The following is a 25,577-nucleotide window of genomic DNA, read 5'->3' on the forward strand; positions in this document are numbered from 1 at the left end:
GTAGGGGATGGAACTTTAGGAGCTCAGTTTTGAAGATTTTTAAACTTGAGATGATAATTAGAGATATCCATGCAGAGATGTATGGATATCAAATAGGCAATTGATAGTCAGGTTCAGAAGTTAGAGGAGATCTAGAGTAGAAAGAGAAAGCTGGGAGTCATCAGTATACATATACTAGCTTTGTTATAGAACAGATCCAGCCAGGGTGGGGTGAATGATACACTATTATCAAATGGACCCATCCTTGTGCTCCGGGGGTCTCCTCACCCCGTACTAGTTCGCCTTGTCTGACACCAGGGAAAGACATCTCTCAATGCCAGAGATTGGTGAAAAGGAAAGGGATTATTTAAACAGTTATACAGACTTAAAAGTAATAACTTAATGTCTTCCTTGAGATCCCAAAGTCCTTTAGAATACCCACAAATGCACAGTCCTCCCTTCCCCCTCTGCCCAGTCCAGGGTTTCATATCTCAGAAAAAGAAATTGAAGTCCATGTTTCTTCTCTGCCCAAGCCACATGGTCCCAAAAAGACCCCACATGGCTGCCGTCCCTGGGTTTAAATCCCAGTGCCAATCTTCCTCTGCCACACCGTTTCTGACTCCTCCCACAATTGGCCACAGCTGTCAGCATTCCCATATTTTTCCAGCTTTATTGGGGTGCCATAGTAAGTCTGGGCAGGTGTGGCCCTGTGGTGTGGAGCCAATCATTTCCAAGCTCTTACACATGCTGTGTAACCAGGGGGGGTTGCCTCCCAGTTACATCATGGGTGGATGTCACTCCCATGGCCCTGGCTCAAAGCATGGCCACAGCTATTTAATCTATCTATGAAACCAGTTAATGGTTATAGATATGTTAAATGACTGTTCTAGAGGTTATCTGCAAAACCGTTGCTATGCAAAACAGCTCTCAATGGCCCTGCTCCATGGGTCCCATCCCCCAGCTCAGACTTGTGAGATAAGGACATCCTGTATTTTTCTTTCTAATATTTCCTGGCCACCGAGTTCTGGACCCCATTACAAATCCCTGTTTGCTCCCCGCCCCTTGGCTGCACCATGTGACAGCTTTAAAGGTGTGAGACTTGTTGAGATCACTGAAGAAATGACTTTGTAGATAGAAAAGAAGAGCTCTTATGCCTAAGCTCTGGGATACTTACAACATTTAGAAGTCAGGCTGAAGAGGAACAGTCAGCATAGACTAAATGGGGTGGTTAAAAGGGTAGCAGAAAAACCAGTGGTGTGTGGGGTCCTGTAAATCAAGTAAAATGCAGTGGGAGGAGATCTACTGGGTCAAGTACTTCTGGAAGATCAGGTAAGATGAGGACTGAGAAATGACATTGGATTTAGCATGGAGGTCATTGGTGACCTTGACAAGCGTTTGTAAGTACTGTCTCTTTTGGGTTGGATTTTAAAAAGAACAAAAGGAGAGAAATTAAAGTCAATAAGTATAAACAATTCAATAAAAAGAAAAGAGAAAAATAAAGTGGGATCAAGAGAGTGGGGTGTGTATGTGTTGTTATAAAAGTAATAATACCATATTTGTGTGCTGATTAGGCCAGTTCAGTAGAGTGGAAAGAATTGGTGTTGCTAAAGAGGGCAAAATTGCCAAAAATATGTCTTTGAGCAGGCTAGCAGGTATGGGATCCAGGGCACAAAAAGAGGGTTGTTGGTTTTAGCTAAGAGTGTGGACAATTTATTCATAGGAACAAAGGAGCCCTCTTCTCTCTCTTTTTTTCAATCTTTATCCATCTTGTCATATCTGAGGCATTTAATGCCTTTGACCACTCCCTTCTGAGTTCTGTCCATTTTAGTTGGAGATTGATAGGATTCGTACTCTTTCTCAAATGTAGTTCTCATATTTTACTGAAATAAGCATGTGCAGGACTTAGTAACTTAAAAATTGTTGGCAGAGTTGTAATGAGAATGACAGTGAGAGAATAGGTAACCTAAGGCATCCAAAGTAATTGAACTATTGGAGAAAAAGGTGCTGAGATCATACTGTATCTCTACCGGCTCCTCGTTTCAGAAACATAATTGGCATTGAGTTAATAGATTCTCTTACCCTTTTCCAAAGGACCTTCAAAATGTAGGAACCTACTGCCTACAATCATCTGTTAGGTTTTCTAGAAAGGGTCAGAAAAGTATAAACTTCTTTCATTTTCAGGACAGTCTGCATGTGCTTTCATTCACTTCTCAGTACACTGTAATCTGGTTTTTATCTAAAACTACTCCCTAAAATTGCCAGCAAACTTTAGATCTTCAAGTTTAACACGATACTTTTAGCCTGTCTTACTTGATACCTGCAACTTTTTTTACTTGGTTAATAATCCTTTCTTAAAAGTCTTCCTGCCCTGGCTCATGTAGCTCAGTGGATTGAGCGCGGGCCTGCGAACCAGACAATGGCGGTTCGATTCCCAGTCAGGGCACATGCCTGGGTTGCAGGCCAGTTCCCAGCAGAGGACGCACAAAAGGCAACCATACATTGATGTTTCTCTCCCTCTCTCCTTCCCTTCCCCTCTAAAGATAAATAAATAAAATCTTTAAAAAATAATAAAATCTAGGATCTTATAAAAAAAAAAAGTCTTCCTGACTTGACTTCTGTAACAGTAGTCTGTCTTAAGTCTCTTAATGCCCTCTTTTCTTTCCCAGCTCTTTTAACACTTGATATTAAGATGATACTGTTCCATCAGAGTTCTGTCCTGTCATTTCTTCTCACTATCTTTCTGGAAAATGTCTGGCAATTCCCATTCTTTCCATAGGCTGGTGCCTCTCAGATCTGTCTCATTTTTTTCCTTCATTTCTGTTCTCTCAGGGCATGTTTCCAGTTGTCTGTGGGACAGCTCCACTTAATTATTCCTGAAGTGATTCAAACTTACCATTTTCTTCTCTGTCTGTCTCACTTACACACATGCACATACACACACACACACACACACACTCTGCAGTTGTTACCTGGGTTCATAGTATATAACCACACAATCTGGAAACCTCAGAACTACAGTTGGTTCTTCTTTTTCCCCTCACTATATTCTGTCATTAAGTTCTCTCCATTCTATCTCTTAAGTATCTCTTAGCTTTCTAGCCTCTGTTCTCTATCCGGCCTGCCCTTGTTTCTCAGTCTATAACAGTAGCCTCCTGATAAGGTTCTTTCTTCTGTTACATCATATTCTTTCTGCTTGTAATGACATTTACCTGATGAATGCCTATTCATCTTTCAAGACCTCCTCTGTAAAATCTCTATTAACATCGTCTCCACACATATAAAACTTGTCCTAGCCTCTTATCATGCCTTTACAGCTCATTTTATAAACCCATATTTCACTAATTATATACCCTATAAAGTATGCACATTCTTCCAGAATAATGACTGTTCCTTTTATATATCTTCCTTCACCTCTCTCACTCCTTCCCCCAGAAAACCTTAAACTCATGCCACATGGTGTTGTCTTTTCTTGATCCCTGTGCGATAGTGTATCTTCTTGTGAGATCTAGTTTGCTGCCCATCTAGAACAAATGATGGGAACAGAAAAGAAATACATTTGTCTAATTCATTAACATTTATACATGAATTTACTGAACTCGATAATATCTTTTTTAAACGATCCTGGTTGTCAATAAACATTATAATCCCAGAAGGAAATCTATGGAATGTACCGTAAGACATTTCTTACACTCTTCAAGAACTTTCTTGTGCTGGGGGAAAATGGCTTCTACAATTCCCATTCCTGTTCTCCTTTTTCATTAATAGTATTTTCCCTTTACAGTAGAGATACATGAAAGGTAGCATATAAAAGTCAGACTTTGTTGCATGATCAGAACTAAATTGTGAAGTCTGTATTTTGAAGGGAGAGATAACATTTTGGGAAAAATTATAGCTGTTTTTAGTAGTCTTCATGGAACTGATATGATTCAATCAAACACTGAAACCATTCTTTAATGTTCTGTAACTGCTGTGGAGATACTGTTTACATTTACAAAGATTGATGTGGGGGGATTAATTCGAGAACTGGTCTATTATGCTTTTGCTAGCAGGCAAATTTGTCTTGAACCTTGATAAATGAGAGAGTTTGATGCTGTCAATACTGAACTGTTGCACCTCTGCCTGTTATTTTTCAGGCTAACCCACCCAGAGATTCCATATAGTAGTGGAGCCACATCATCCACCAACAATCCAGAATTTTTGGAGGGTCTCTCTCAAGGTCAGTTGCTTCAGAATGAGCCTTCAAACACAGCAGAAGGCAATGAACAGAGGCATGAAGATGAGGTAAGCTGAAGTACTCCTTCTATTACTGATCTCCGAACCTTGTAAAGAAGCAGACAGCAGGTGTCCATCATCTGGCTTTCTTACATTCTGCAGAATTTTCTGTTTTATATTAAATATTTCTGGTTTTACATAAAAATCATATTAATGGTTTTAATGACATGAAGACAGGTAGACTCATTTTACTCCTAAGAAATTTATACCTGCATTATATTAGATGTTCAACAAATGCTTGTTGAGTGAACAAATGAGTTATTTCATTAAATAAGTATTTAATGAGAAATCCACACGCCTTGTTCAAGACCACACACATCTCCCCAAGCCTTGCAGCTTGTATTTGTGAATGCACAAAGAATTCACACCACTTACCAGTCATTCCACCTTCCATAGCGGGTATCTTTAATTCACACAGAGGTTTCATATGGGCCTGCATAATTATGCCTTTATTGGACTTATACAGTGTTACTCACAAATAACTTATTGTATTGTCTCTGTTTTAAGGTACTCTTTTTAGCCATAGAAGAATACTACCATTAATTTTTATCTTCTTATTTAAAAGAGCTGATTTTTACATTATAGCATTCTTAAAGGTTATGATGAATGTTTAAAGCTTCTCAAACATCTCAGACATTAGCTTTAATGTTACTAGGTTTGCAAAAAAACAACTGACATCAAATGCACTGTTTACCTGGTAGTGAGTTACTACACCATTTTTTGTATACTTGGAAGGGTATAGTACTGTAATTAATATTTAGGTGTTTTTGTCCTATTTTGCTTATCTTTTTCTTCCCTGAATAAGAATTCTTGTATCCAGAAAACATAGTAACTGCTAGGCTATATGTATAATAAAATTATGCAATACCTGATGTTTCTTGCATTTCATTTAAAAGGACAAGGAAATGGTCTGTAGTAAAATATTAGTGACACCTCAGTCCTTTTGTTGTACTGTTTTAGAGGTGATTTAATCTTTTTATATATATATTTTTTTAATTGATTGATTGTAGAGAGAAGGGAGGTGGGGGACAGTGATGTGAGATAGAAACATCGATCAGTTGCCTCTTATGCTCCCTGACCAGGGACTGAACATTCAACCCAAGCATTGCCCTGCCTGACTGGAAATAGAACTTACTATCCTTCTGTTTTATGGGTTGATGCTCCAGCCAACTGAGCCACACTGGCCAGTGCCATTGGTTGATTCTTTTTTTTTAGATTATTTGTTTATTTATTTATTTATAGACAAAGGGGAAGAGAGAGGTGGAGAGAAACATCAGTGTATGGTTGCTTCTTTCATGCCCCCCCCCACTGGGTACCTGGCCTGCAATCCAGGCATGTGCCCCGACTGGGAATCAAACCAGTGATCCTTTGGTTCATAGACTGGTGCTCAATCCACTGAGCTACAACAGCCAGGGCCCCATCGGTTGATTCCTATATATGCCCTGACCTGAGACAGAACCCTCAACCTTGAATGTATCAGGTCTATACTCCAACCAACTAAGCTACTCAGGCCGTGGCCAAGGTGATTTAATCTTTTGACTTTAACTAATAACATACAAAGGACTCTGACTTTATAAAATAAACATCTTAAGGAACAAATGATCAAGCTAAAAAATTAGATTTCACTTTGGATATACTTACTGAAATTTTTCTAAGACTGAGGTATTAACTTTAAATATACATGCTATCTACTATGGAAAATAAACTGGTCTTTGAGTGGTATCAATGAGAAACACCCTTTATGAATAATTTTTAATCCCTGTGCTGCAACTTGTCTCGTTTTGTTTGCCCAGTGCATGTTAAGTCTTGTTCTGATCTACTGTGACAGTGTCTGCTTTTCTGACACAGCACCGTGTATATGCTGCATTTCTCATTTAGAATATTCCCCTGTTGGGAGTCAGGATTTGTTAAGTGCACATGAAGGCCAAGCTTGAGTGATCATGACACCCCTTATTCTAATCTCTTGGGAGTAGCATTAGAATATGCCCTAGTGCAACAGTTTGTAGTGCGGTAAGTGAAAGGGTCTATAAGTAAACCACCTGGAGTCTCCCCTTGAAAACTACATTGCAGTTATTTGTACCTATGACAGGGAGAGCTTTGAATACCCAGGGCCTTAATGGCAAGAAAATGCAGCTCTTACCCTGTTTTGTTTGTTAGCATTTATTAGTGTTGTTGTGTAATTTAGGGACATTCTAGTTATTGTAATTTGGTTTTAGTTTTTATTTTATCTTGTGTTGTAGCAAAGAAGTAAACGAGGGGGGTGGTCCAAAGGAAGAAAAAGGAAGAAACCTCTTCGAGACAGCAATGCACCCAAATCCCCCCTTACAGGATATGTTCGGTTCATGAATGAGCGTCGAGAACAGCTTCGAGCAAAGAGACCAGAAGTCCCATTTCCAGAAATCACCAGGATGTTAGGCAATGAATGGAGTAAACTGCCTCCTGAGGAAAAACAGGTAATTTTTTTCTATTCCTGATCCTTAGCTTGGTTTTCATTATATCTCAAAAATAATCCCTGTCAGAAAAGCAAAGAGGATGAACAGTTAATTCTTCACTTTTGTCATGTGCTTAGCAGGGTCCTTTATAGCTCTCTTCTCCAGCATAGTGGTATTCATACTCTTTCGGGTTAAGCTTCAGGATGTGAGCAGGTGGGGCTCTCAACTAAAGCAGCTGCACTGGTATTTGATTAATAAGATTTTTGTGGTTATTCGATATTAGCAAGTTTATCAACATTATTTATTCCACCAAGTTCAATGAAAAGTTATGAATTAAATAAGAAAAGATCATTTGATAAAATTTTATTCACATAAGATTTTTATTTAAAAGATATTACTGCTTTAATAAAAATTTTGGAGTTCTGACATATTTAACCTATTGGGGAAAATAAAGCAAGAATGCTTTAATTCATTCTCTTCTAAAACAGAAACTAAGCCTGTTATCAAATAAACAAATCTATTTGTTAGAGAGATTTGAGAGCAATGAAGAACAAGATAGCCATGATTTGGCTGAAATGTCACAAAAACAGTGATTGTTGTGGGAGTAGCTTTGGGTTAAAAGTTACCTGCATTCTCAACATCTGAGAAATACCTCTATTTCTTTTATGTCTGATATTCTTTTATACCAAATTGAAAAATACTTTGGGGAATTAACTGAATTCAAAACATTTCAAAGAGATCAGATTAAATTGCAGTTTGAAGCTCTGTGTAGCAAGCAAATAGAAAGCAGTGCATATCACCCATTGTTTTGGCTCTAATGTATAAAGTATAATGGGATTATGAGTTGTACATAAGGGGTTACTCTTTTGATTATTGTTTCAAAATTAATGCATGCTCATTGTTTAAAATGTTTTCAGACAGTACAGAATGTATAAAGGAAAAAGCAAAAGTAACAGTAGTTATTTGAGAATAATTACAAATGTGCAGAAAGTTACAAATGTAGAATAGCACAAAGAACATCCAAATACCCTTTATCTGTATTCACCTATTGTTAACACATTTTATTCCATTTCTCTGTTCGCATATGTGCTCATATTCTCCAGCACAAACTCACTCACTCTTTCTCTGTTTCTCTCTCTCTCTCACATACACACACACACACACACACACACACACACACACACACTATATTTTTCAGAATCATCTGAGGGGAGGTTACATATACCCCTCAATATTTCAGGGTGTTTTGTAAAAATGAACATACTCTCTTACATAGCCATAGTATAATTACCAACTTTGTAATTTTATATTGACATAATAGTTTTGTCTAACCTACTATCCATATTCCAGTTTTATCAATTGATATAACATCATTCCCCTATAAAAAATTTCCCCTCCAGTTCAGATTCTAGTCTAAGATCAGGTTTCGTATTTAGTAGTCAAATCTCTAGACTCCTTTAATCTGGAATATTTTCACAAACTTCTTTGTCTTTTATGACGTTAGGATTATTTAAAAATACAGTCACTCCCTCTTTCTCTTCCTTCTTCTTATTTACTTTTAACAGAACATTTGTCATTTTTCTCCTTGTCTGATGTTTCCTCATGATAAGATTAAAGTTACACATTCTTGGTCAGAATACTGCATAGGTGGTATGTCCTTTGTAGGGGACCATAGTGTCCTCCTGGGTAATTAATTTTCCTCACTCAATAAAGGTTTTCTCCTTATAATTATTAAGTAGTCTGTGAAGAGAATCTCTCAGAATCAAAATCCCCCCCCCAAGTTTAGCATTGATTGATAAATTTTGCCTGATCTATTCTTTATCATGATTGTTGCAAAAATGATGACTTCTCAATCCTAGTATTTCCTCCAAACCTACCAGTTGGCCCTCACCATTCTAATCTAAGTAAGATCCCTCCTCCCGTCTATACATTTATTTGATTGTTATTTATTATTGGTGTAGATATTTGAATTTTCCCCAGTGGTTTATAATTTATTACTGTATTTGTATTTAAACTGTCCCAGATTTAGCCAGTTGGGTGTCCCCTGCATTTGGCTCTTGGGTGGGACAGGGTTTTTAACATAATTTCTGACTCTAGTTTATGTTCATTTAGAAGAAGTATTTTTATATTTTATTTCTTAAACCTAATTGATGAATGAAAAGAACAAGGCATTAAGCAAAATTATGCTGTTAGATCAATGAACTTGGTTTAAATAATGAGTGGCACAAAGTATATAGATGCAATCTCTCAAATTCATTTTAGGTCCATAGGATGAAGTCATTCTTTTTTTTTTCTTTTTTGAGGTCATTCTTTTTAATGTTCTTATGTCTTCTGACTTTAGTATCCCTCTCTTCTGGCTCTTAAAAGGCCACCTGATGTATGAGATCATTCCCTCAGAATGGGTTAGGAATTAGAGGAAAAAAAATAGTATTTCGTCTTCTCTCCTGGGAGGATTAAATGTGTCTGTATGGTGTTCTTGAGGATTCTAGTAGCCATATGGAGTTCTGTATATAGGGTTAGAGAAATAACTATAATTATCTTCTTATGAATTTTTTATGAGATCTATTCCCCATATATTTTTCTTTCCACATTCCAGTTGTCCTCTGTGTTCTTCAAGTAGCTCATTGATATTTTACCTAAATAAAATCTGTTCCTTGAAAATTACTCCACGTTTCTTTTCTAGCGGTACCTTGATGAAGCAGACAGAGATAAGGAGCGTTACATGAAGGAACTGGAGCAGTATCAGAAGACTGAGGCCTACAAGGTCTTCAATAGGAAAACCCAAGATCGTCAGAAAGGCAAATCGCAAAGGCAAGGTATCAGAACCAGAACCAAATGTATTTGTAGTTTGCTGTGTGTGATGAGTGTCACAAAACCTATTAGAGTGATAAATATAAAAGCTTTGTTCCTGTCATTTCTCCATTATACTATGTTCATTTATAAGCATCATCTTGAAATTTTATTAAAATCACATTGCTCTCATTTATAAATTCCAGTTGGTTTCCATATCCAGTATCTATAATTTGGCTTCTCCTCCAAAGACCCCTTTTAGGTGACTGTACTTTTTTCTGATTTCCAGTTCAGGCATTTCTCTGCCTCTAAACAACTCTTTACTAAACCACATAACTGCCTTGCTTTAAGGCCTCCAATCTCTTCATGTGCCATCTCCCAGCCTCAGATAACCATCTTTTTCATTCATACATTCATGAACGCATTCATTCAAAAAATGGGTATTGAGTACCTCCTGTTATATCAGGCTCTCACCTAGCCTTTAAGAAAGCAATAGCGAACAAGATAGACGAGATCCTGGTCTTCGTGGATCTTTTATTAGTCATTAAAATTGTTCCTTCCACACCTACAAGAATTGCTTTAAGATCCCCTTCTTCAGGAAGCACTGCAAAGATACCTTACCCACAAGTAGCCTGTCTTTCCTTCATTCCTGCCATCTCCTCACACTTGGGCCTCTTGCTTGCTAACCTATAATATTGTGCAAACAGCCTTTGGCATGTGTTTCCTGTTAACCTTCTCACCGTTTTCTCCTCAGTAGTAGTCTGCTCTTTCTCCTGTGTCTAAATGTAATCTATAAATACAGGGTTCCCTTTAAGTTTTGTTGACTAACTGATTAATAAAGTCATGAGAAAAAATAACATATGTTGTGATAGCCTACATATATACCAGCAGTTTTTATAGTTTGGCACAGCCATTAGCTTGGGTTTAGTTATTGTTCTGTTTTATTTTTCAGCTTAATGTTCTCTTGTTCTTCTGTATTTTTAGATGCAGCCAGACAGGCCACTCATGATCATGAGGTAATTATAATTAGCTTTCTTTCTACATATCATACATATATTCATAAAATATTGTTATTTGAAATGCTTTTGTACATTTTTTAATGAATGACAGAGTATTTTCTATCTCATAATTCAGATGGGTGAGTTGCTTTAGCTCAAGGATTCGTAGCATATTACACATACTTAGCTTGTGAGTATGCCCTTGAATTATAGCCCCTAACTCCAGTCTTTTTTTGTGCTCCAAGAATTTTATTGGCTTTAAATACTGAAATTGGCTGGGACTTAGAGTGAGATATAGAAATGAAGAGCAGCTGAAAGCTAAAAGTGGACCGTATTTATCATCATCAAATACCTTACTCTGACTCTCAAGAACAAGTTGTTGTGTAGGGAATCCAGCATTTGGTTAAAGTGAACTATTCAGCTGCAGTATCAACAAAGCACAAGTGATGATAGGTTGGTTCCTGTGCCTCCTTTTCTCACTGGCAAATATTTGTTTACTTGGCCTTTTCCCCTCCATTTGGTTCAGCCTCATCAATGGGAATTAAGCCTGTGTTCCTGAGTGTGAATTATAGGTATAGGCCTGTATGTGTTGGCTTTGCTGCACAGAGAGCTTGAAATATATTTGTAGGCAATGGTTAATACAGTCATGCACCACTTAATGGGGATACATTTGTAGGCAGGTGTCATTAGGTGATTTTGTCATTGTATAAACATTATAGAGTGTACTACACAAACCTGGAGGGTACAGCCAACTGCACACGTACGCTGTATGTGTACTACCATTGTATATGCAGTCCATCATTCATTGAAACAGTGTTATATGGCACGTGACTGTATATGGTTGTAAGAAAATGAAATTTGTAATTCCATCTTTTAAAATGCTCAGTAACTCCTCATTGCTTACCAAATCACATTCAGTCCTTCTGTGTCTCATACCTATGTTCATATTACTTTTTTTCTTAGAAATACCTTCTTTGCCTTGATCATTTTTTCTATGTCCACCCCCCCCATTACCTCATTCTGCCTCTCAAAATTCTAGTTAATGAAGTTTCACTTCCTCTCAAGCTTGTCCTGTTTCCTCCAGTTTCCTTTAACCCTCAACAGCTCTGTATTTCTCTTATGCATGTAAGCTGAACTGACCTGGTGTTGAAGTTATTCAAGTGCTTCTATTACTCAGATTCTTGGATTGTAACCTCTTTGAAGGCAGGCACAGTCTAGTTTCCATCTTGGACCCAACCCCTATCCCCTAGCATGATGCCCTTGCATGGAGGAGGACTTCCATAAGTACTTACTTATTTTTAAACAAAACTCACTTGTTGAAATAACAGTGGAAATTTATACAAAAAGAATTTTCTGATGTATTCTTTTACATATATTTGCCTTTTTAATAAACCAAGAAAATCATTTCTGGGGGCTATAGTTTTCACACCTAATTTGGTATTGGTGACCTCCAGAACACTGAGAAAACATTTAGATTCACAACTCAAATAGATTTTTTATAAATAAATTTTATCCTGAATTTTAAAGCGAGAAGCATAGTAAATGTTAGCGTTTTGGTCTTCATATAAACCCGATGTAAACATAGCTATATATGATATCTTTGTGTTCTAACTAGGTTGAAATATGAATTTTTTGCTTGAAAAACCGTATGTATGCTCTTCGTTAATTTTTAAATTACAATTAACATATAAGATTATATTAATTTCAAGTGTATAGCCCATGATTACACATTCACATAACTTACAAAGTGATTTCCCCAATTTAGTACTAATCTGACACTATGTATAATTAACAATACTATTGATTATATTTCCTTTGCCAATGTATTTCCTATATTTTGTTTACATTCCTGTGACTGTTCTAAATCCCTTCACCTTTTTATCTATTCCCCCAACTCTTTTTCCATCTGGCAATGGTCAAAATGTTTCCTGTATCTATGAATCTGTTTCTGTTCTGCTTCTTCGTTTATTTTGTTTTTTATATTCCACATGTAAGCAAAATCATCTGGCATATGTCTTTTTCTAACTTACTTCACTCAGCATAATATCTTCTAGGTGCATACATGTTGTTGCAGATGGCAAGGTTTCATTCTTTTTTTTTAAAGCTAAATCATAGTCTATTGTATATATGCACCACTTCTTTTTTATCTGTTCATCTATTGATGAACATGCTGACTGCTACCATATCTTGCCCATTGTAACTAGTGCTGCAGTGAAAATATGGATGTATATGTCTTTTCAGTTTAGCGTTTTGGGTTTCTTCAGATAAATACCCAGAAGTGGAGTACTAGGTCTTTGTCTCCTGTTGGAAACTTTGGTTTAAAGTCTGTTTTGAACCAAAACTGGTTCAAAAGACTCATACCAGACTCAGACTGGTATGAGTATTATCACCCCAGCTTTTTTTTTTGCTTGTTTCTCTTTTCATGAAATATCTTTTTCTATCCCTTTGTTTTTAGTCTGTGTGTGTCTTTTGATCTGAAGTGAATAGCAAATGTAAGGGTTTGTTATATTATCCATTCTATCACCACATGTCTTTTTAAAAAATATCTAATCTTTATTACATTTTTTCCATTACCATTTAGTCCTCTTAGACTGCTCTCACGTCAGCAGTCACCATACTGTTGTCCATGTCCATGAGTCCTTTTTCCTTTTTGCTCAACCCTCCACCCTATAACCTCCCCTTCCCCCACTAGCTGTCATCTTTTCTCCATCTACGAATCTGTCTCTTTTGCTTGCTTGCTCTTCAGTTTGTTCATTAGTTTCCACATATGAGTGAAGTCATATGGTATTTGTCTTTTTCTGACACCATGTGTGTTTTGATTGAAACATTTAATACATTTGCATTTAAAGTAATTATTGATAAATATGTATTATGATTTTATTATTCATAATTTTGATCTTTTTTTTCTTCTTAAAGAGACACTTTAACATTTCTTGCAATGCTGGTTTGATGGTGATGAACTCCTTTAGCTTTTTCTTGTCTGAGAAGCTGTATCTGTCCTTTGATTGTAAATGATAGCTTTGCTAGGTAGAGTAATCTTGCTTGTAGGTCCTTGTTTTTCATCCCTTTCTTGCCAATCCCTTCTGGCTTACAGAGTTTCTGTTGAGAAATAGCTAACAATCTTATATGAGCTCCTTTGTAGGTAAGTAACTTAACTGCTTTTCTCTTCTTTTAAGATTCTCTCTTTTGCATTTTAATTATGATGTGTCTTGGTGTGGGTCTCTTTGGATTCATCTTGTTTGGGTCTTTGCAGTTTTTGAAACTGCATGTATGCTTCCTTTGCCAAGCTTGGGAAGTTTTTCATCATTGTTTTTTCAAACTGGTTTTTAATTTCTTTCTTCTCTAGCACGCAAATGTTGTTACCCTTGAAGGTATCCCAGAGGCTCCTTACACTATCCTCATTTTTTACATTTTTTTTTCTGTTTTGCTGGGGTGTTTCTGCTTTCTAATCTTCCAAATCACTGATTTCATCCTCTGCTTCATCTACTCTATTGTTGATTCCCTCTAATGTATTCTTTGTTTCAGTTAGTATATTCTACATTTCTGACTGGTTTTTATGTCTGGTTTTCATGTCCTTTTTTATGTTGTTGAAGTTCTCACTAAGCTCCTTGAGCATCCTTCTAACCATTATTTAGAATTCTGTAACTGGTAGTTTGCTCACTTCCATTTCATTTCATTCTTCTGGAGTTTTCTACTGTTCTTTCATTTGTAACCTGTTTCCTTGTCTCCTCACTTTGGCCACCTCCCCGTGTTTGTTTCTATGTATGTTAGGCAGAACTGCTATATTTTTCAATTTTGCTCAAGGGGCTTTTAGTAGATGTCTGTAGGGCCCAGTGGCACAGCCCTTCACAGTCATCTGAGTTGTGCACTCATGGTGTGCCCTGCTTTGTGGGCTCTGCATACTCTCCTGTTGCAGTTGAACTTTGATTGCTATTGGCACATCACTGAGAGGGATTGACTGCCAGGCCAGTGGGCTAAAAGGTCCAGCTGCAAGTACAGTAGAGCTGATGCTGTACAGGGCCCAACCCCATAAAGCAGGACCTGCTTAAGCAGGGCTTTGGTACCTGCCAAGTTTGGCCCTTTAGTGTGCTGCTCATGGAGGTAATTGGGTTGTAATTGGCATGGTCTGAAGCTGCCCACTGGGTGGACTGACCAGGGTCAGCCACTGCCTGTTTCCTGCCCAGAGTCACCCCGACATGAGCTACAAAGCAATCTGCAAATGGCTGCTACTTGTTTTGGTCTTAATGTTTCCTGACAGAGGCCAAGCTGCAAACCAGGACTGGCCGCCACTAGTGCCAGGCCCGAATCCACTTAGCAAGAAGCACAGGATATTAAAAAAAAAAAAAAAAAAGTACAGGATACACAGAGGCCAGATGCTGCTTTTTTGAGTGATTTTAGGAAAGTCCCAAGCATTAACCAAGAGAGGCCATTTGTATGGAAAAGTCACTGGAAATGGCTTGGGTAGGCCCACACTTTGGATAGGGTGGGGTCACAGGGATTCATCAGGGGAGAGCAAACAGTATTAGCTAGGTTGATGGAAATTCTGATATGGCACCTGTTTACTGTCTCTGGGGACAGGGCTCAGCAAAGGAACAATGCCCGCTTCCAGCACTTTTGTCTTAGAGAAAGCTGTCTCTACAGCCCTTGTCCTAAAGCCAGATAATTCAGTTTCTGCCCATATATCCCTGGGGCTTTTTGAGCTGCTGCCCCAATACAGCAGCTTACAGGGAGGGAATCTGAGTAAATCAGCATGCGGGTTCTTTAAAATGGATGTCTGGGATTCTAGGAGCCCTCCATCTCACTCAGCCACAATCACCACTGGTTTTTACAGCCAGAAGTTATAGGGACTTTTCTTTCCAGCACTGGAAACATGGGGTGGGAGCCTGGTGTGAGGAATTTCCACAGCAGAGGAATTCCTCCAATTTTTAACCACCACATGTTGGTGTGGGGCCTGCCCCTTCCACATCTCTGCCCTTTCTATCAGTCTAGATATGGCTTTTTCTTTATATCCTTAGTTATAGGAATTCTATTCAGAACCACTTAAATTTCAAGTGATTCTGAATAATGATTGTTCTGTAGTTTAGTTGGAATTAATGCTCTGATTGTGGGAGGTTCCAAGTACCACGTTTACCTATGCTGCCATGTTGACTGGAAGCCCCTGTATGCTTTTTATTTTAAATCATAATTGTGTTGTATTGCAAACTTCCCATATTGCCAGAAATTTGCATAATTATGTCTCTCTTTTTTGTGTGTGCCCAACAATGTAGTGCTATTTTAATACTTTTTTCCCCTACTAAGCTATTCTTTGTAGCTCCTTTATTCCTAATGGTTAAAGAGAGAATTTGGATAGTAATCTAAAGCACTGAATCTACACTTTCTTGTCAGTCACCTGCTCCTTTCATCACTGTGGATTTTGCCAGCCAAACCATATGTGGCATTTTTGTCTTCACTAAAGTTAATTGTTGCAGTCAGTAAAGATTTGGTTTAGTCAGTTGTAGAAGCTGCTGCTGATGATTTAAGAAATGAAGGTTTTTATTAAAGTATATTATTTAGTATGATATAAATTTCTATGATTTATGAAAAGGAGTGTCTGCATGATTTTCCTGTTTTAGTATTACACATATGTTAACCCAAACAAAGAAAAAAGAACAGAGTAGGTGGAGGGCCAGAGTAGTTTTTCACAGGTCTATACAGTAGGCTTTATAAATCTATTTTATGCCCACATCATGATAAAGTTCTCTTAGTAAGGTTATTGACCCATTTAATGTCCCTTACTTTATGTTTTCATTTTTTCATTGAATATCTTCACTAAACTAGGTAACTTCAAAACAGTGACAATAAAAATACTGGTTTGATAGTTATTAAACATAGTTAGTCAGCTGATGGTTGGTGCCAATTCAGCACCAACAGGAATCCCCAATTTGAAACGAGGGGGGGAAGGAAACTTTATTTAGTGCAAACAGCTCAATTGTGATACAGCGCAGCTGTGAGAATAGCACAGCTGTGAGGCAGCCCTGGGGCCAGGCCTCTCTCCTGGCTAGACAGCTCTGCTCTGTTTTTTGATGGTCTGCTCTGTTGTTTGCCAGTTGACTTTGGCCTGGACTGGTCTGCAAGATGTCTTTAGTGTTTAGCTCAGCTGGTAAGGTATAATTTTCAGTCTTTGGTGGAAAGGGAAAGTGCACTCTCGGCCAGAGGGTAGCTGTCTTGTATAGACAGAAGTCTGCGTACCTGGTCCCTGATTGGTTTGTCCTCATGCAGATGAGGATTCCAGATCCTTATAGTTTGATTGGTCCACAAAGCACTTTCCTTATTGGTCAAAGCTGTGCAACTCCAATTGGATGGGGAAAGCTTCAGTCCTATTGACTGACATAGGATTTCACAACTCCTTTTTAAGGGCTGGCTCAGATGGCAGAAACAGTGCAGGCCTCTCCCTGAAGTGCAGTTTGTGTGAGAGCCCCCTGTGTAGAAATGGCTGATAGGCTCTATTTTCTAAAATTTTAGCCATGTTAACCTCCAGGAGCCCTTCTTACGTGTCCTCTTTCTCAGGAGTTACATTACACACTGATTCCTTACATAATAACACCTTAGTATAATAAGAGTTCAGAAAAATAAGAAAGTACTATGAATGAAAACCAGGCACAGAAGGCCCCATGGAAAAAGGAGCTAAATCAGAAGTTAAAGGTGACCCAGGTTTTGTGGTGTCACTGCCAGGTGAGTAAAATAGACTGAGCTGAGTTATGAGCAAGTTAATAAAACAGCAAGTACTTTGTAAAGTGCCTAAAACATAATACATGCTTATTTTCCTTTACTTTTTTTTATTAGGAGTAAAATGACAAATTCAATAGAATAGTCTTTGAACTCACTTCAAAAATACTAAAACCTCAAATCCTCTCAGCTGATCCCTTTGTTTTGTTGGTGAGGAACATCACGTGCCTCAAACAGGAAAGAACTTCCCTAGAATCACGCTGAATTAGAGGCAGGAATGAAGCCCAGGCCTGTATATCCCAGTCTAGCATTCTTGGCAGCACATGCCATGCCATATAGAATTAACTAAACGGTGTTGAAAGTTAAAATGGGCTTTCCTGGTTGTCTGAGATGTCAGCAAAATTTGTTGCTAGTTAAGACAGAAAATTATTTGGTTTATGTATAGTAAGAAACCTATAGTATTTCTAAATGGAACTTGGATTCCTAAGACACTGTTAACAAGGCAGATACTGAAGAGAGCTAAAGAAATGCTGACCTGAAAGCCATTCAAGCCGTTCTGCACAACAGCCTGGCACACAATATTAAGCCCATTCCTTTAAGCCAAGGGCATTTGAGGGAAGCATATCATGGACTATGAAATTCTGACCCTGAGCCTAGGTCACAGCAAAACAGATGCAATTCAAGAGGACCTTTGTTCTCTTACCACCCACACAATATATAGAATTAAAAATCAAAGGAAAGAGCATTATTGCTCCTCTCAAATCAAAAGTCAGGATTCAGTATAGTGTTATTCTCAGTAAAGTGTCTACATCTTACGTGAGGACTGAGATAGAAAAAAATAATTTTGTTTCCCTTTTGATTTATGAGAAATGACAAAATGATACTCAACCTGAGCAAATTAGACCCTTTCAGTGAAGAGGTAATGAAATCCTACGACTTTAATCCCTTGAGTGATCCTTGGAGTGGCTTAAGTGTATCTCAGGCCCTGGGAGGACCCTCTTCATGCTGAATAATGTATGCAGTAATGGGAAAGTGTTGATGGCTTTTATTACTGCTCTTCCATTAAGTAGAATTTCTGTTGTTGTTCAGAGACTGAACAGTTTCATTTAATTGCTTTGGTGTTTCGTATTTTGCACTCTTAAGAATTTGTGCCAAGGGGCAGTGTGTTAATGTACCTATGTGGTGCTGCCTTCAGCCTTTTTGTGGTTAACATGATTTGGATCTTTCTGGCAAAAAGAGAGGAGAGTTAGCTGTCTGAGGAGAATCACGGCCTTTAAGAGTGCACGCTACCACGGCAGATATTTAGACTTAGGAGTAGGTAATTGATGTCATATAAGCTCGTGCAGTTGAGTAGGAGAATAAACATGGTCAGATGATAAAGTCCTCAGACTACCCTAAGTCATTTGTAGACTTATGTTATATCTGTTACACCTTGAACATGTGTGAATTTGTGTATCATAAATTTTCTCTTTACCTGCTACAACCCAGTAACAGTTAAAATATATGGCAAACTAGCCAAGTCAAGAGAAAGCCACTGTGAAATATGTTTAAGGTCCCTTCTGAAGTCAGCCTTTCTTGCCCATACATTAATGAGTTCTCTTAGAAATGCATTAGGAACTGGCTCTATGTAGAGCTTTGCAGGTTGAAAATGGAGGTGGGTGGGTAATGACACTTTTTTTATTTTTCGATTGTTCTGGGAAACTTGGCTTGCTCTCTTTAAGAGGTATAAGGGTACAATTACATGCCCAGCCCCCTTATAAGGCAGATACCAGTATGAAAGCAGGAGTTTGGCTGTCAGAATTTCCCCATAGGCTGTTAACTGCTTAGCTTTTCTGCTGGACACCAGATCATATTTGTGTTCTACTAGAGGACTAGTGGTGGCAGAGTAGGAAAAATACATTCTACTTCTGCCTTTTAACATGCTTTTATAAGAATGATTTCTAGCCCTGGCTGGTGTGGCTCAGTGGATTGAGCTCCAGTCTGCGAACCAACCAAAAGGTGGTCAGTTCAATTCCCAGCCAGGGCCCATGCCTGGGTTGTGTGGGCCAGTTCCCCAGTTGTGGACAAGGGAGAGGCAACAGATTGCTGTATCTCTCACACATAGATGTTTCTCTTCCTTTCTTTCTCCCTCCCTTTCCCTTTCTCTAAAAAGAAATAAATTTTTTTAAATGATTTCTAGATTTTCTTTAACTGTTCTTTATTGTTGTAAAGGTTTTGCAGTCTTCACATTTCACTAGCAATTTCTTCAGTTCGTACTTCCCACTGTTCTCTTTGCCATCTTATGTAATATTTTAAACACTGTGCCAAGACAGTTCTAATTTATATTCATAATGCTTTCAAACTCAAATTCATTGTGGAAAGGGCAGCCAAACATTTTGAAATTTACATTATTCTTAAGGATCATTGTGGAATGTATTTTGCAGTAGTTTTGTGAGAATTTTATTTCAAATTTTATTCTTAAATTCGCCAAATTATTGGTGGATGACTTTTAAGCTTTGTTATTCTTTTCTGTCTCACATAATCCTTGGCTTTTTCATTTTTAAAGCTTAGATACTTCTACTGTCTTTATTTCATTTGTTTGTTTTTTCCTATGTCTGCAGACAGTCTTAAAGAGCCCCAGGAATAATCTGCCCCTTATAAATTAGAAGTTCTAATGGAATACCATTATAATTGTTCATGGCTGGGAGATTTCTGCTAAATTTCTTATGTTCACTATGCAAACTTACAGTGGATAGCCCTATATCAGAGAGCATTTTACATGTATAAACAATAGAAAACAGCTGAAAAAATACCTACAAATTTTCTTTCTTTATTTCTACCTCAGTTACTTCCACAGCCATACACTGTTGAATATTCAAAGCACACAATTGAGAAATAGTTTCCAAATTCTCCATTTGGAAAATTAATGTGGATTTGTTTTAAGGTGTCTCATTGCACAGCAGTTGTACACCTTAGATAATTCAATACTTAACCTGCTTGAGACCAAGAAAGTTTGTTTTCACTGAAGAGGTAAATAAATACATTTCCCTTGCAGCTTAACTGGACTGATTCCTGCTTACACTATTTCCTTAAGAAGACATAACGATTGTCCTTTAGCACTACCTATTTAATTTAGCTTCTTTTTAAGAATTGACTGCTCTATTATTTTTTCATTTGCAGTTTACATTCAATACTATATTAGTTTCATGTGTACAGTACAGTAGATAGACATTTCAGTAACTTACAGAGTGATCCCCTGATGTCTAGTACCCCATCAAACCATATATAGTTATTACAACATTATCACTATATTCCATGTGTTTTGCTTGATAGCCTCATAACTGTTTTGTAACTGCGGATTTGTACTTCATCCCTTCACCTTTTTTCACCCAGCCCTTGCAAACCCAATCTTCCTCCCAGTTGTCGACCATCAGTTTATTTCTCTGCATATATGAGTCTCTTTCTTTTTAGTTTGTTCCTTTATTTTGTTTATTAGATTACACACATGAAATCATATGGTATTTGTTTTCCTCTGTCTCATTTCACTTAGCATAATACCCTCTCAGTTCATCCATGCTGTTGCAATGGTAAGACTTCATTCCTTTCTAAGGCTGAGTAATATTCCATTGTATATGTATACCACATCTTCTTTATCCAGCTGTCTGTTGATGAGCACTTATGTTGCTTCCATGTCTTGGCTATTGTAAATAATGAATATAGGGGTTTGTATATCTTTTTGAATTAATGTTCTGGATTTCTCTGGATGTATTCCCAGAAGTGGGATCTCTGTGTCACATGGTAGTTCTATTTTTAATTTTTTCAAGAATTTCCATACTGTTTCCACAGTGGCTGCACAAATTTGCAAAACCACTAACAGTGCACTAGTGACCCTTTGCTCTGCAGCCTCGCCAAGGCTTGTTGTTTGTTGATCTATTGATAATAGACAGTCTGGCAGGTGTGAGGTGATGTTTCGTTGTGGTTTTAACTTGCATTTCTATAATGATCAGTGGCATTGAACATCTTTTCATATGTTTATTGGCCACCCGTATGCCCTCTTTGAAGAAATGTCTATTCAAGTCCTCTGTCCATTTTTTAATTGGTTGGGTTATTTGGGTTTTTTTATTGGACAGGTGGGGTTGGTGTTAAGTTGTATACATTCTTTATAAATTTTGGATATTAACCTCTTATCAGATGTGTCATTGGTGAATATCTTCTTCCAGTTTTTAGGTTGTCTTTCATTTGTTAATGGTTTGCTTTGCTGTACAAAATCTTTTTATTTTGATGTAGTCCCATTTATTTTTTAATTTTTTTTCCTCTTGCCCAAAATGACATATCCAAAAAAGAATATTACTAAGAGCAATGTTAGAGAATTTACTGCCTATATTTTCTTATAGGACTTTAATGGTTTCAGGTCTTATGCTTAACTCTTTAATCCACTTTGAGTTTATTCTTTTATATGGTGTAAGAAGGTATTGTAGTTGCAGTCTTTTGCAAGTATATGTCCAGTTTTCCTGATACTATATATTGACTACACTGTGTTTACCCCACTGTATATATTGCCTCCTTTATCATAGATTAACTAACCATATAAGCATGGGTTTATTTCTGGGCTCTCTATTTGTTCCTTTGATCTGTTTATTTTATGCAAGTACCAGGCCATTTTGATTATTATAGCCTTGTAGTATAGCTTGATATCTGGTAGCATGGTACCTCCAGCTTTGTTCTTTCTCAAAATTGATGTGGCTATTTGGATTTTTTTGTGGTTCCATATAAATGTTAGGATTGTTTGTTCTAGTATGCAAAAAAATACCATTGGTATTTCAGTAAGGATGGCATTGAATCTATAGATTGCTTTGGGTAGTATGGACCTTTTAACAATGTTAATTCTTTTTATCCATGAGCATGGTGTATGCTTCCATTTATTTGTGTCATTTTCAGTTTCTTTCTTCAATGTCCTATAGTTTTCCAAATACAGCTTTTTTATCTCCTGGGTTAAATATATTCTTAGGTATTTTTTATGCCATTATAAATGGGATTGTTTACTAAATTTATCTTTCTGGAAGTTCATTATTGATGTGTAAAAATGCAACCAATTTCTGAATATTTATTTTGTATACTACTCTAATGAATTCATTTATTAGTTCAAAGAGTTTTTGGTGAGTCATACAGGATTCTCTGTGTATGATGCCATGACATCTGCAGACAATGACAGTTTTACTTCTTCCTTTCCAATTTGTATGCGCTTTATTTCTTATTGTCTGGTTGCTGTAGCTAGGACTTCGAACACTGTGTTGAATGGAAGTGGTGAAAGCGGATATCCATCTCTTATTGATCTTAAGGGTAATGCATTTAGTCTTTCACTGTTGAGTTTGATGTCACCTGTGAATTAGTCATATATGGCTTTTCTCATAAGTGAATGGTGAATTTTTGTCAAGTGCTCTTTAAATATCTATTGATATGATTATATGATTTTTATTCTTCGTTTTGTTTGTGTATCATGTTAATTGATTTCTGGATATTGAAACAACCTTGCATCCCAGGCATAAATGCTACTTGATCCTGGTGTTGGATCTTTTTAATGTATTGCTGAATCCTGTTTGCTAATATTTTGTTGAGGATTTTTTTTGTCTATGTTCGTCAGGGATATCAGCCTATAATTTTTTTGTAATATTTTTGTCTTATTTTGGAATCCAGATAATGCTGTCCCCTCATAAAATGAGGTTAGGAATGGTAGGTGTTAATTCCTTTCAATGTTTGATAAAATATACCTGTGAGGCCATCTGTCCCAGGACATTTTTGTTTGTTTTAAGTTTTTTAATTACTGATTCTATTTTGTTAGTAGTTACCAGTCTATTCAGATTTTCTGTTTCTTCTTAAACCAGTCTTGGAAGATTGGATGTTTCTAGGTTTTTATCCTTTATCCTTTTATCCTTATTCTTTCTGGCTGTCCAATTTGATGGCATATAACTGTTCATAGTATTCACTTATCATCTTTTGCATTTCTGTGGTGTCAGTTACCATTTTTTCTCTTTTATTCATGGTTTTATTTATTTGGGCTCTTACTGTTTTTCTTTATGAGTCAGCTAAAAGTTTATTAATTTTGTTTGTATTTTCTTTTTTTAATTTTTATTTAGTTATTTTTCAAGTACAGTTTTCTGTTTATTTCTCCCATTCCAGCCCACCCCTCCCCTATGCACCCCACCTCCCTCCCATTTCTACCCCCCTTAGTTATTGTCCCTGTGTCCTTTATACTTGTTCCTCCAAATCCCTCCCACTTTTTCCCCTTAAATTCCCTCCCCTCTCCCCTCTGGTCGCTGTCCCCCTGTTCTCTATTTCAGTGTCTTTGTTTTTATTTTGCTTGCTTGTCTGTTTTGTTGTTTAGCTTCCTGTTAAAGGTGAGATCATATGGTATTTATCTTTCAACCCCTGGCTTATTTCACTCAGCATAATGCTTTCCAGTTCCATCCATGTTCTTGCAAAGGGTAGTAGTTCCTTCTTTCTTTCTGCTGCATAGAATTCCATTGTGTATATGTACCACAATTTTTTGATCCATTCATTTACTGGCGGGCACCTAGGTTGCTTCCAGCTCTTGGCTATTGTAAATTGTGCTGCTATGAACATTGTGGTGCATAGGTTCTTTGAAATTGATGTTTTGGGGTTCTTAGGATATAATCCTAGCAGTGGAATTGCTGGGTCAAAAGGCAGGTCGATTTTTATTTTTCTGAGAAAATTCCATACTGTTTTCCATAATGGTTGTACCAGTCTGCAATCCCAACAACAGTGAACTAAGGTCCCCTTTTCCCCACAACCTCTCCAACATTTGTTGTTTGTTGCTTTGTTTATGATGGACATTCTGACTGGTGTAAAGTGGTATCTCATTGTGGTTTTAATTTACATCTCTCTAATAGCTAGCGATATTGAGCATTTCTTCATTTGTCTCTAGATCTTCTGTATGTCCTTGGAGAAGTGTCTGTTCAAGTTCTTTTCCCATTTTTTAATTGGGTTGGTTGTCTTCCTAGAGTGGAGTTGTGTAAGTTCTTTGTATATTTTGGAGATTAAACCTTTGTCTGAGGTGTCATTGGCAAATATGTTTTCCCATACAGTTGGTTGTCTTTATTAATTTAATACTGTTTTCTTTAGCATTGCAGAAGCTTTTTAATTTGATGAGATCCCATTTGTTTATTCTTTCCTTTATATTCCTTACTCTAGGGGACATATCAGTAAAAATGTTGCTGTGTGAAATATCTGAGATTTTCCTGCCAATGTTCTCCTCTAGGACTTTAATGGTTTCAAGGCTTATATTTAAGTCTTTTATCCACCTTGAAAATTTATTTTGGTATATGGTGTAAGTTGGTGCTCAAGTTTCATTTTTTTTGCATGTAGCTGTCCAGTTCTCCCAACACCATTTGTTGAAGAGGCTATCTTTACTCCATTTTATGTTATTGCCCCCTTTGTGGAATATTAATTGACTGTAGAGAGTTGGGTTTATTTCTGGGCTCTCCATTCTGTTCCATTCGTCTATGTGCCTGTTTTATGCCAGTACCAGGCTGTTTTGATTACAGTGGCCTTGTAATAAAATTTTATATCAGATATTGTGATTCTTCCTACTTTGTTCTTCTTTCTCAAAATAGCAGCTGCTATTCAGGGTCATTTATGGTTCCATATAAATTTTTGAAGTGTTCTATGTCTGTGAAATATGCCATTGGTACTTTAATAGGTATTGCATTGAATCTGTAAATTGCTTTGGGTAATATGGACATTTTGATGATGTTAATTCTTCCAATCCATGAACAAGGTATATGTTTACATTTGTTTGTGTCTTCCTTGATTTCTTTCTTCAGGGCTGTGTAGTTTTCTGCATACAGGTCTTTTCCCTCCTTGGTTAGGTTTATTCCCAGATATTTTATTTTTGTTTTTGCTATATCGAATGGGATTTTTTTCTTGATTTCTGCTTCTGCTGTTGCATTGTTGGTATACAAAAATGCCTTTGGTTTCTGGATATTGACTTTGTAACCCACTGTTTTGCCAAATTCATTAATTAGTTGGAGCAGTATTGGGGTAGAGTAAATCCTCTAGGGATTTTTTTGGGTAAATCCCTAGAGTCTATAGGATTTTCCATGTACACTATCATGTCATCTGCAAACAGTGACAGTTTTGTTTCCTCCTTTAAAATTTGGATGCCTTTTATTTCCTTTTCTTGCCTGATCGCTGTGGCTAAAACTTCCAGTACTATATTGAATAGAAGTGGTGAAAGTGGACATCCTTGTCTTGTTCCTGATCTTAGTGGAAAAGCTTTTAGTTTTTGCCCATTAAGTATGATGTTAGCTGTAGGTCTCTCATATATGGCTTTTATTATATTGAGGAATGCTCTCTCTATTCCCACTTTGCTGAGTGTTTTTATCATAAATGGGTGTTGTACCTT

General features: G+C 37.1%; 1 protein-coding gene across 5 annotated transcripts in view; it reads left to right on the forward strand.

Annotated features, from left to right (window-relative positions):
- The window catches only part of HMG20A (high mobility group 20A), a 96,495-nt gene that overhangs the window by 51,967 nt on the left and 18,951 nt on the right, over positions 1-25,577 (forward strand). For all 5 annotated transcript variants that reach the window (XM_037131182.2, XM_037131178.2, XM_037131163.2 and 2 more), the window contains 4 exons: positions 4,113-4,260; positions 6,492-6,704; positions 9,367-9,499; positions 10,458-10,489. In XM_037131182.2, the coding sequence (XP_036987077.2) occupies positions 4,113-4,260; positions 6,492-6,704; positions 9,367-9,499; positions 10,458-10,489 (526 nt within the window). The remainder of the gene's footprint in view (positions 1-4,112; positions 4,261-6,491; positions 6,705-9,366; positions 9,500-10,457; positions 10,490-25,577) is intronic.

Source organism: Artibeus jamaicensis, unplaced genomic scaffold (assembly GCF_021234435.1).
Source record: "Artibeus jamaicensis isolate MK-2021 breed Jamaican fruit bat unplaced genomic scaffold, CSHL_Jam_final scaffold_286, whole genome shotgun sequence".
Classification (NCBI taxonomy): domain Eukaryota; kingdom Metazoa; phylum Chordata; class Mammalia; order Chiroptera; family Phyllostomidae; genus Artibeus; species Artibeus jamaicensis.